General features: G+C 45.5%; 1 protein-coding gene across 1 annotated transcript in view; it reads right to left on the bottom strand.

The window, feature by feature from the left end:
• Positions 1-12,821, bottom strand: part of LOC144597930 (potassium channel subfamily T member 2-like) — a 475,868-nt gene that overhangs the window by 247,733 nt on the left and 215,314 nt on the right. The window contains exons 11-12 of the mRNA XM_078407745.1: positions 8,411-8,575; positions 5,125-5,261 (exon numbers count right to left, since the gene is read on the bottom strand). Of these exons, the coding sequence (XP_078263871.1) occupies positions 5,125-5,261; positions 8,411-8,575 (302 nt within the window). The remainder of the gene's footprint in view (positions 1-5,124; positions 5,262-8,410; positions 8,576-12,821) is intronic.

The following is a 12,821-nucleotide window of genomic DNA, read 5'->3' as shown; positions in this document are numbered from 1 at the left end:
CGAAACGTCATCATTCCTTCTCTCCAGAGATGCTTCCTGTCCCGCTGAGTTACTCCAGCATTTTGTGTCTACCTAGGAACTGCAGATGCTGGTTTACAAGAAATAACACAAAGTGCTGGAGTAAGTCAGTTGGTCAGGAGAACGTGGGTAGGTGTCGTTTTGAGTCGGGATCAGTCTTCAGACTGATTGCGGTGGTCTTGTTGGGGGGGGGGGTGAAAAAGGCGTAGTCTGGTCCCCCCAGTCACCCAGCTCTTTTGCACAATCCTTTGCACACTCATCTCCCATCTCCGAGTCCCTCATTTCCCTTTTACCCCCTCTTCTCTCCAATTGTTTTGGTCACCATGTTGTTGGAAAGATGTTGTCAACCTGGAAAGGGTGCAGGTGAAGATTTATGAGGATGTTGCCAAGACTCGAGGGCCTAAGCAATTGGGGGAGGTTGGGCAGGCTAGGTCTTTACTCCTTGGAGTGCAGGAGGATGAGGAGTGATCTTACAGAGGTGTACAAAATCATGAGAGGAATAGATTAGGTAAACACACAGAATTTCTTGCCCAGAGTAGGGATATCGAGAACCGGAAGTCATAGGTTTATGGTGAGGGGGGAAAGATTTAATAGGAACCTGATGGGTAACCTTTTTTTTACACAAAGGGTGGTGGGTGTATGGACCAAGCTGCCAGAGGAGATAGTTGAAGCAGGTACCATTGGAACTTTTAAGAAACATTTAGACAGGTACATGGCTAGGATAGGTTTAGAGGGATATGGGCCAAAGGCAGGCACGTGGGATGAGTGCATCATCATCATCATATCATCATATATATACAGCCGGAAACAGGCCTTTTCGGCCCTCTAAGTCCGTGCCGCCCAGCGATCCCCGTACATTAACATTATCCTACACCCACTAGGGACAATTTTTACATTTACCCAGCCAATTAACCTACATACCTGTACGTCTTTGGAGTGTGGGAGGAAACCGAAGATCTCGGAGAAAACCCACGCAGGTCACGGGGAGAACGTACAAACTCCTTACAGTGCAGCACCCGTAGTCAGGATCGAACCTGAGTCTCCGGCGCTGCATTCGCTGTAAAGCAGCAACTCTACCGCTGCGCTACCGTGCAGATAGGACATGTTGGTCAGCATGGGCAAGTTGGGCTGATGGGCCTGATTCCATGTTGTAGGACTCTCTGACTCTCCTCACCTAACTGTATAACATGCTTCAGTGCTTGTTTTCTCACAGATGTTTGGATCGGTTCTTCCCATTGTCTCTTGCCTCTGCCAATGGAATACAACACTTCTCCCTCTCTTCCAGACTTAAAGGAGTTTCCATTCTCTCTTACACCCAGATAGAAATACTAGAACATAGAATACAGCACAGTGCAGCTCAAGAACTGGCCCTTCAGCCCAACATACCCACTGAACATGATGCCAAGATAAACCAATGTCCTCTGACAACACCTACTGATGTTGCCTTTCTCAGGGACCTATGGAGTTATATACCCTCTGTTCATCAATGCCTATAAGGGTCTTGCCACTGACTGTATGCTTTCCCCTTACATTCAGCCAGCCAGCAGGTAACGCCTTGCACTGCAGACGGTCCTGACCCAAATGTTGCCTATCCATTTCCTCCAGTGATGCTGCCTGGTCCCGCTGAGTTCCTCCAGCACTTTGTGACCTCCACTTGATTCCAGCATCTGCAGTTCCTTGTACAAACACATTGCCCTTGTCTGGATTAAACTCCATCGCTCCACCCATTTCCAGCATTGGGATCTTGAGTGTGCTGGCATTTCCATGGGGAACAGCAGGCGAGTGCCTGGACATCGACCCTGGTTTCGGTGAGGTAGACAGTCAGAACATATATCTCCAGATGGAAATGTCAAAGTCTAGACATAGCGTTAATGTGAAAGGGATAAAGTTTAAAGGAGGTGTGCGGGGGCAAGAGGGTGCTTTATGTTGCCTTTACACAAAGGGTGGCGATTGTCTGTAACACACTGCTGGAGGTGCTGGTGGAAGTAGATACAATACTGGCGTTGATGAGGCACGTGGTCATGCAAGGAACGGAGGGATATGGATTATGTGGAGGCCGGGAAGAGTTAGTCTTGGCACAGACATTGTTGGCCGAAGGGCCTGTTCCGGTGATGTTCTTTGTACTATTCCCTCTGGGGTCTATGGGTCGAGAACACCATAATCTCTCTCCAAATCCTGGCTATTGAGGAGGTTTATTTCTTGAAACTGTTCAAGAAACTGTTCCAAATTCTAGCCACACACTGCATTAAAAAAAAAGCTTTCTTTCTGGTCTCCTTCGACTTTTACCTTTAATCGATGCCTTCTGCTTCTGGCACTCGAGTCCGTTCCCATTCACTCTAAGTAAGTCTTTTGTTATTTTAAATGCTTCCGATTCTCGGTTTGATGAACAAGCCCAGGTTTCATGGTCCACCCACGTAGCTGTTGCACAGCACTACGAGAGAACAACTAATACCCTTGTCCAAAGGGCCTGGTAAGCATTTACTCCATACCTCGAAGTCGACACAATGGGTCTTTCATAATAACAGGTTCTTTGCAGAATGTCAGAGGTTTAAGTGACTGTGTGTGCAAGAATTGATGCTGTAACCTAGTGGATTATTTATTTTTGCACCGAGTGAAGGTGATATTGAAGAGGGCAGCAGGAAATAACCAGTGGGGTGGAAAGTAGAAAAAGGAAAAAGAATATAGAGTCAACAGGAGTGATTCAGTTAATGGAATCAATGAACACCAAGAAGTGGTGCAGGTGTAGAGTTGCTGCCTTGCAGCGTCAGAAACCCAGATTCGATCCTGACTATGGGTGCTCTCTGGCGGTGTTTATACGTTCTCCCTTTGACCACGTGGGTTTCCCACGGGTGCTCTGGTTTCCTCCCACACTCCAAAGACGTACAGGTTTGTGGATTCATTGGATTCGGTTTAAAAAAATTATAAATTGTCCCGAGTGTGCAAGATAGTGCTAGTGTACGGGGTGATCGCTGGTTGGCACGGACTCAGTGGGCCGAAGGGCCCGTTTCCATGCTGTCTCGCTAAAGTCTAAAAAATGATTGGATAAGATGTTTAAATGGATAAATCCTTGCCTCCTTATCTCAAACGTTTTATCTAGTCATCGCTGGCTTTTGTCAAACCATCTGCCAATAACCTCCCCCTCCCCCCCCAACCCACTTGTATCCACCCATCACTTGCTAGGCTTTGTCCTGCCCCTCCCACGAGAATTTCTTCCCCCCCACGACAATCAGTCTGAAGAAGGACCCCGACCCGAAACATCGCCCATTTAAGTCCTCCAGAGATCGAGCAGGGCCCTCTCCACTGTTAGTGTGAGGCCCAGTGCAAATTGGAGGAACAGCACCTCATATTTGGCTTGGGCAGCTTACACCTCAGTGGTATGAACATGACTTCCCTAACATCAAGTAACCCTTGCTTTCCCACTCTCCCCATCCCTAGTTCTCCCACCAGTCAGACTGCCCTCCTGATTAAATGTTATCTTTGTCTGCTTCTTTGTCAGCTTCCGCTAGTAACAATGATCCTACATTTTCCTTGAACTGTTTCCACTTTGATGTCTCGTTTTCACACCTTACACTCCCTTATCTCTGTCTCGCTCTCCCCTGACTCTCAGTTTGAAGAAGGCTCTCGATCTGAAACGTCACCCATTCCTTCTGTCCAGAGATGCTGCCTGTCCCGCTGAGTTACTCCGGCATTTTGTGTCTGTCTTCAGTGAACTGATTGTGAGTGAGATGTGTGGGCTGTGTGTGTGACATTGTGTGATACGTGTTAACTTCAAGAGCACCGCATACTCTGAATTCCATCATCCCCATCCTGTCATGAAAATACCAAATTGGAAAATTCCACTGGGTGCCACATCTTTTTTAAACTTGGATCCTCTCTGTTCAGTCTGGAAAATTGCTTGGGTTGTCTCAGAGTTCTCAGCGCATTTAAAGACAAGCTCAGTTCTGTCTAGACACACTAAAAACATCCCCATCAAATAATTGCTTTTCAGAGCTTCTTCAGGCAAGCAAAGTGTTTCCACTGTTGCCTTCTGCCAAATAAAAGTGAGGGCCATGGCTTTAATTCAAGTCATGCCCTGCAGATTGGAATATCTACAGCTGGATTAACCACTGCCTCGCTAGCCCTCTGTACAAACGTTGATTTGGAGTGAGAGTCAGGGGCGGCTCAATGGCACAGTGGTAGAGTCGCTGCCCCACAGTGCCAGAGACCCGAGGTTTGATGCTGAATTTCAGGTCGGGATCCTTCTTTAGTCTGTCCATTTCCTCCACAGATGCCGCCTGACCCAATGTGCTCCTCCAGCACTTTGTGTTTTGCTCAGGATTCCAGCACCTGCAGTTCCCGGCGTCTCTTATTTGCAGCCGGGTTCGATCCTGACTACGGGTGCTGTCCGGAAATAGAGTGTGCCCGTTCTCCCTGTGACCACATGGGTTTTCTCCGTGTGCTCCGGTTTCCTCTCACATCGCAAAGACTTGCAGGTTTGTAGGTCAATTGCATTCTGTTAATTGCCCCTTGTGTGTAGGTCGCAAAACTGGGACGATCATTGCTCAACAAACGTGTTGGGGTTTCTTGGCACAAAATTGATTAATTCTTTGAAAGATACAACATGGAAACATGCTGTTCGGCCCACCAAGTCTACGCCAATAGTCAATCACCCGTTCTCACTAGTTCTCATGTGTTATCCTGCATTCTCATCCACTCCCTGCACACCAAGGGGCAATTTACAAAAGCCAATTAACCTACAAACCCGCACGTCTTTGGTATGTGGGGGGAAACCAGAGCACCCGGAGGAAACCCACGTGGTCACAGGTAGAACGTGCAAACTCCACACACAGACAGCAGCCAAGATCAGAATCAATCCCGGGTCTCTGGTTTTCCGTGGCAGCAGCTCAACCCGCTGCGCTACTGTGCCGCCCAGTTTGATTTTCTCATCTTGTTCTCAAACCCTTCCCCAGATTTGGTGCCTTCCGACAATGCTGCAAGTCCACAGGCCTCCGCAATCTCTGTGCTGCACCAAGTTTAGTTAAAATGAGCAAAGTCCGAGATTAGCCTCATTCAGTTTAGCTTTAGAACCAATGAACAAGGCTTCAAGAAATGGGTGTACTAACTTACTTGGCCCTCAGGAGGTCCTGATCTTTCAACGCTGATCCTTGCAGGTAGATCACTCTTTGTGCCCACATTGGAATTTGCAGCACCCTTCGAACCTGTATGTCCATTTCAGTTGGACAAAGTATCACCACATAGTAATCCTGCAATTAAACCGTACAGTTATAAATATATTTAGAAGGATGCAAAGGTATATTTTCTCGCATTTTGAAGCACAAGCATCAACGAAACATGGTCAAATAACATCAGCCGAAAGAAATATGTTGAGCAAAATGCAAAATGCTGGAGGAACTCAGCGGGACAGGCAGCATCTGTGGAGGGAATGGAGAGACAACGTTTTGGGTCGGGAGCCTTCTTCAGACCCAGGAAGAATTATGGAGCCACAAGGAACCGGTGCTGGAGTCTTGAGCAAGCAAGTGTGAATGGAATGGTCTCAATCTGAAACGTGTCGGTCCACAGCAAAGCTACCTCACTCACTGCCTTCCTCCAGCACTTGGTGTTTTGATTTAGATTTAGATTTAGAGATACAGCGCGGAAACAGGCCCTTCGGCCCACCGAGTCCGTGCCGCCCAGCGATCCCCGCACATTATCACTATCCTACACACACTAGGGACAATTTTCTTCTTTTAACATATTACCCAGTCAATTAACCTACATACCTGTACGTTATTGTCAACAACCCAGTCGTGGTGATGATCGGGAAACTGATGGTGACCAGAGGAGGTATTTATTTCACAAAATGCTGGAGCAACTCAGCAGGTCGGGTTTTGCTCAGAAACCCTTGCTTTTCACAGATCCTAATTCAGACGTGTTTACAAGACGAGTTACGACACGATAAGGAAATGTCTTTTTTTACACACAGGGAACGGTGAGTGGCTGGAACATGCTGCCAGGGAGGCAGAAATGACAGTGGTGTTTGAGAGGCTTTTGGACAAGCACATGGATATGCAGGGAATGGAGGGATATGGATCACGTGCAGGCATAGAATATGAGTTTGCCTCGGCGTAAAGTTCGGCACAGACAATATGGGCCGAGAGGCCGGATCCACTGTTCTGCATCTGAGAACGCTTGGAGGCTAAATCAGACTGGTTCACACAAAAATAGGGCATCGTTTGTGGAAAACGAAATCTGATGCAGAAGTTTTGCCGTGCTGTGCTTAATGGAGTTGTACACTGAAAGGAAAGGTGTTTGCGTCAACAATATACTTTTGTCGATAAACACAGAACAGTGCAGCATTGGAACAGGCCCTTCAGCCCACAATGTCCCGTGCCAAACGTGATGCCGAGACCATCTCGTATCTGCCTGATACATTTATTATAAAACAGCAGATAAACTGAGATGAGGAAAAACTTTTTCAGTCAGAGAGTTGTGAATCTGTGGAATTCTCTGCCTCAGAAGGCAGTGGAGGCCAATTCTCTGAATGCATTCAAGAGTGAGCTAGATAGAGCTCTTAAGGATAGCGGAGTCAGGGGGTATGGGGAGAAGGCAGGAACGGGGTATTGATTGAGAATGATCAGCCATGATCACATTGAATGGCGGTGCTGGCTCGAAGGGCCGAATGGCCTCCTCCTGCACCTATTGTCTATTGTCTATTGTCTAAACCGGTCTTTGTAATCATGTTTGCAACTTACCTGCACTGATTCCTGCTGACTCTGAACTAAATTCACTGGAAACACAGTATTGTGATCATAAAAAAATATTTTTATGGCCTGAACATTATGACCCATGAATAGATTTTCTGGCTATCATGCCTTTACCCATGGAGCACAATATCACTTTGGAGAGCAACATGTTAAAATTAATTGGATTATCTTTTCCCTTGAGTGGCCAACATGAGAGATTTACTGTCAACTGAACAACATTTATCAATGCCAACTGTGTAAACACCGTAAAAATTACATTGTTTGTCCTGTGTAACTATTGTTTGCTTCACAATACATCAGTATAAATTATACCACTCAATGAAACTCATCCACATGACTTATTCTTCCCAAGAATGTGTGTAAACATGATTGAACTCCAAACTTACGTAATATTTATCTAATAGTTTTTGATTATGCACAAATCTGCATAATTAGATTTTGTACTATATACAGCTGGTAGAGCCGCTGCCTCACAGCTCCAGAGACGCAGGTTCAATCCTGACGTCGGGTGCTGTCTGTGTGGAGTTTGCATGATTCTAAATGTATTAGATTTCAAAGTACTGTAGTGTAAATTTAGAACCGATTCCAGCAGTGAAACTTTGGAACAGCGGGCAACTCTGCTGCCATGCCTGTACAGAGCTTCTAATCCAGAACTGATCGAATATCTGTTCCTCTGGCTTGAACGGTAAAGTGGTTATGAATTCATTTCAGTCGCTCAAGCCTCACGGCGCCAGAGACCCGGGTTCGCTCATGACCTCAGGCACTGTCTGCCTGTGTGCAGTTCACACATTCGGCCCGTGACCGCGTGTGTTTCCTTCGGGTGCTCTGGTTTCCGCCCATATCCCAAAGATGGTGGGTTTGTAGGTTAATCGGCCCTCCGTAAATTGCCCTCTCGTGTGTGAGGAGTGGATGAGAAAGTGGGATGACATAGAGCTTGTGTGAACGGGTGATCGATGGCCGGCATGGACTCAGTGGGCCAAAGGGCCTGTTTCCATGCTGTATGTCAATTAAAAAAAAAATTTTAAACCAAGATCATTTAGTACACAGTGCTACCCGACCCAATGAATTACTCTGGCACTTTGTCTTTTTTTTTTGTTGTAAACCAGCATCTGCAGTTGCTTGTGTCTCCTATCATTTAGTACCTGTCCTGATCAGAAAATAAAAAGTTATGGACTGTAGACTTTAGTCCGCTCTGTCTGTGCCAACCGGAGATCACCCTGTGAGGGAGGAAACCGGAGCACCCGGAGGAAACCCACGCGGAGGAAACCCCCTGCACAAACTCCGTACGGACAGCACCCGTAGTCAGGATTGAACCCGGGTCTCTGCCGCTGTAAGGGTGGTGAGAGACTATAACGCACTGCCAGGGTTGCTGTACAGCACGGAAACAGTATTCCTCGGCCACCTCGTCCATGCTGTTAAAATTTGACATACTGGGCTAGTCCCATTTGCCCACATTTGGCCCATTAAAGCCCTTCCCATACATTTCAAAAGTCTTAATATTCCTGGTTAACATTTAGTCAATAATATCAGGGGTTGCAAGGTAACATCAGAAGAAGACTGGCATTCGCTACGAAACTCATAAATCCAACACCATTTATGTTAACATATTTAGTTAACTAAACAAAGAGATTCATTATATATTCAGTAACCTGTAGGCGTGGGTGTGCGTAGAATTCGTTTAAGAAATCCATCAGCAGGTCAATCTTCAGAGAGGTGACACACAAGACAACGTGTTTCTCGGTCTGAGCTCGGTGCCGGCTGTAGTTCCCACCTGACTTCTGTCGCTCCATCCAGAGATAAGCCAGTTGTTCAAACTAAAGGACAGGACACGATTTATCATCTCACACCTGCAAAAACACCATGATACCGCCTGCCATAAGGGTACCGACTGAAAAGGTCACCTTTCCATGTTCTCTAGAGATGTTGCCTGTCCCGCTGAGTTACTCCAGCATTATGTCATAAGTCATAAGTGATAGTATAAATAGGCCATTCGGCCCATCAAGTCTCCTCCGCCATTCAATCATGGCTGATCTATCTCTCCCTCCTAACTCCATTCTCCTGCATTCTCCCCATAACCTCGGACACCTGTACTAATCAAGAAACACCCGTACAAAGATATTTCTCTTTTTTTGTACACCAGCATCTGCAGTTCCTCGTTTCTACAAGGCACTGCCCATGATTTACAGGCACATGGATAAGCAAGGTGTGGTTTAGGTTAAGGTTTATTATTGTCACGTGCACTGAGGTACAATGAAAAGATTGTTTTGCGTGCTATCCAAACATTTCAGATAAGACTATACAATTAAGTCAAACTCAAGTAAAATACAGAGGACAACGAGTGCAGAATACAGTTCTCAGCATTATGGCGCATTAGTTCCAGAGACATAGTCCAATGTCCGCAATGGGGTAGAGGTGCCCCAGCTTATGGAAGGACCGTTCAGAAGCCTGGTAACAGAGGGGTTGTTCCCGAGTCTGGTGGAGTGCACTTTCAAGCTTCTGTACTTTCTGCCAGGTGGGAGCAGGGAGAAGGAAGGACCGGGCTGGGACAAGTCTTTGATTATGTTGGCTGCTTTACCGAGACAGCGTGAAGTGTAGTTGGAGTCAATGGTGGGGAGTCCGGACTGTGGGAGGGACATGAATCATGTGCAGGCAGAGAAGCATCACGTTCGCCAATTACATTGTGGGTCGAAGGGCCTGTTCCTGTACTGTTCTCTGTTCTATTAACATGAACAACAGATCTATGAAGCCCGATGAGTAATTTTCTTCCTTTGTAATCTAAATTGTAATGTACTCAATTATTGTAAATCAAACATTTACAGTTTCCGTAAATATAAACAAAAAAAGATAATTAAGTCTTTATACGAGTAGGAAAATAACTGCAGATGCTGGTACAAATCGATGGTATCACAAAATGCTGGAGTAACTCAGTGGGTCAGGCAGCATCCCAGGAGAGAAGGAATGGGTGACGTTTCGGGTCGAGACCCATAGATGTCTGATATCAGTCTGAAGAAGGGTCTCGACCCGAAATGTCACCCATTCCTTCTCTCCAGAGATGCTGCCTGACCCGCTGAGTTACTCCAGCATTTTGTGATACCAAGTCTTTATATGAATTAATTTCTAGAGAAAACAAGTTCCTTTTAACATTGAACTATTTGTGGGAATATAATGTGTGCTTGGGAAAACATGGGCATTTAATTGGTTGCACTAACTTTTACCTACAGACCTATCCAATTTGTTAGTTTACAAAATATCCAGTTAACTGCTAATAACGTTAGCCTCTGGGGAAATTGCATAGAAGCCAAATTAGTGCTCCAGTATTTATGTCAGGATAGAGTTCACCAAAATAACACCAAGGCGAATCTAAAGGCAAAAATGGATTAAAAAAATTCAAGTACGACTATTTACTCAACGGTGGGAAAAAGTTGCCCTTTTGTAGGGAATGTAAATGACAAATGACAAATATAAATGTAAATGCTAATTGATGAATTAATTGCCTTCATTATTTCCTCTCACAACTAAGAGAGTTGTGAAGCTGTGGAATTCTCTGCCTCAGAAGGCAGCGGAGGCCAATTCCCTGGATGCTTTCAAGAGAGAGTTAGATAGAGCTCTTAATGATAGTCAATGGTGTCAAGGGACATGGGGAGAAGGCAGGAACGGGGCACTGATTGTAGATGATCAGCCATGATCTTGGTGAATGGCGGTGCTGTCTCGAAGGGCCGAATGGCCTACACCTGCACCTATTGTCTATATATTTGAATTTAGGTATCGTTTCATTTAGTTTAGTTTAGAGACCAGCATGGAAACAGGCCGGGCCGACCATCGATTGCCCGTGCACACTAGTTCGATGTTATCTCACTTCTTCATTCACTCCCTGCACACAGGGGATAGTTTACAGGGGCAATTAACCTGCAAACCCACAAGTCTTTGAGGGATGTGGGAGGAAACATCCTCCAGCAGCCACCTGGAGGAAACTCACGCAGTCACAGGGAGAAAGTGCAAACTCCACACACCGACAGCACCCAAGGTCAGGATCGAACCCGGGTCTATGACGCTTGGAGGCAGCGGATCTACCAGCTGTGCCACCCTACAACATTCCGACTGAACGGCAATCGGTCTGAAGAAGGGTCTGATCCCAAAATTTCACCTATCCATGTTCTCCAAGGATGCTCTCTGACCCGCTAAGTTACTCCAGCAGTTTGTGTCCTTACATGTGCAGTTCCTTGTTTCAATATTCTGACTGGTTCTGGATATGAGAGGCATAATCATAACCAGAATTCTTGAAGGAAAACAATTCAGACCAGTTTAGTGTAGGAAGAGTGTTGAAGATGGTTAATGGTTGAGTTTAGTCACATTCGACAGCTCCGCTCAGCACAGGCCCTTGAGAGTATTTTGCTGCAGTACTTTCAACATTCAACCTAAATCCACTTGTGAACTGAGCAAAAGTTTTCTCTCAATCTATTCCACAAAAACATTTTCCGCTTTATTTGACAATTTGTTCAAATTTGGTATAAAACAAAATGATTACAAGGCAGCACGGTGGCACAGCAGGTAGAGCCAATGCCTCTCAGCACCAGAGATCCTGACCGCGGGGGCTGTCAGTGTGTGGAGTTTGCACATTCTCCCTGTGACCGCGTGGGTTTCCACCCACATCCCTCAGACGTGCGGATTTGTAGGTTAATCGGCCCTCTGTAAATTGCCCCGAGTGTGCAGGGAGTGGATGCGTGTGTGGGATAACATGGAACTAGTGTGAACAGGTGATCGAAGGTCGGCGTGGACTGGGTGGCTTCGAAAGGCCTGTTTCCACGCTGTAGCTTTCAATTAATCAATTACACCCAAATAAAGACATTATTAATCAGCCAGCAGAATAATGAACGTCAAGCTAGATATACATTCGAGATAGAGTGGGGGAGGTATGATCTTTAGATTACTATAGAGTACTTTATTTCAATGGATTGGATGCACTCCAACAATTTGCCAGCGATCTCCAAATCACCTCTAACAATCTACACAGAATAATTTGACTTCGTTTGGTACATGTGTGGCAGTTTTACTTGATGTTCCTCGCTTGGCACAATAATTAATTTGTGGACGTGAAATGGAACTGACAACTATTAAATGGCAGACAATCAATAGTCTGTAATTTGAAGAGACAAGTTTCATTGTTACACACCCGGGAAATTGAACAATCAAATTCGTACTTGTTGCAGCTTAACGGGCCCTTGTGTGCAATAACACAGAGACAAAACATTGAACGTAGAACAGGTCAGTGCAGGAACAGGCTCTTCGGCCCACAATGTCCATGCCGAACAAGATGCCATGTTAAACTAATCTCCTTCGGCAGCACGTGATCCATATCCCTCCATTTACTCCACATCCACGTGATTCATATCCCTCCATTTACTCCATATCCACACGATCCATATCCACACGATCCATATCCCTCCATATCCACGTGATCCATATCCCTCCATATCCACACGATCCATATCCACGTGATCCATATCCCTCCATATCCACACGATCCATATCCCTCCATATCCACGTGATCCATATCCCTCCATTTACTCCACCTCCATGTGATCCATATCCCTCCATTTACTCCACATCCACATGCCTATCTTAAAGCTGCAAATGCCACCATTGTATCGGCCTCCACCATCACCCCTGGCAGCGCGTTCCAGGCACCCACTGCACTATGTGAAAAAAAATCGCCCTGCGCATCTTTAAACTTTACCCCTCTCTCCTTAAGCTATGCCCTCTAGTCTTTGACATGTGAACCCTGCGCAAACAGATTCTGGCCATCTATCCCATTTATGCCCCTCAATTTTATAAACTATCAAGTATCTCCTCAGCTTCATATATATATATATATAAAATCAATAATACCACAAATTAATAGCCATAATACTCAGTAACCATAACAGTGCAAAAACTAAAGTCCATTGATTATACGATTAAAATAAAGAATATATATGTTAAAGTAGGCCAGAGATAAGATCTGTGATCAGTAATTGGGAAATATGCATATTTTACAAAATACACAGCAGATTATGTTTAGAT

Source organism: Rhinoraja longicauda, chromosome 11 (genome assembly GCF_053455715.1).
Source record: "Rhinoraja longicauda isolate Sanriku21f chromosome 11, sRhiLon1.1, whole genome shotgun sequence".
Lineage (NCBI taxonomy): Eukaryota > Metazoa > Chordata > Chondrichthyes > Rajiformes > Arhynchobatidae > Rhinoraja > Rhinoraja longicauda.
The sequence above is the reverse complement of the archived record's forward strand: the minus strand, read 5'-3'. Positions and strand labels throughout refer to the sequence as shown.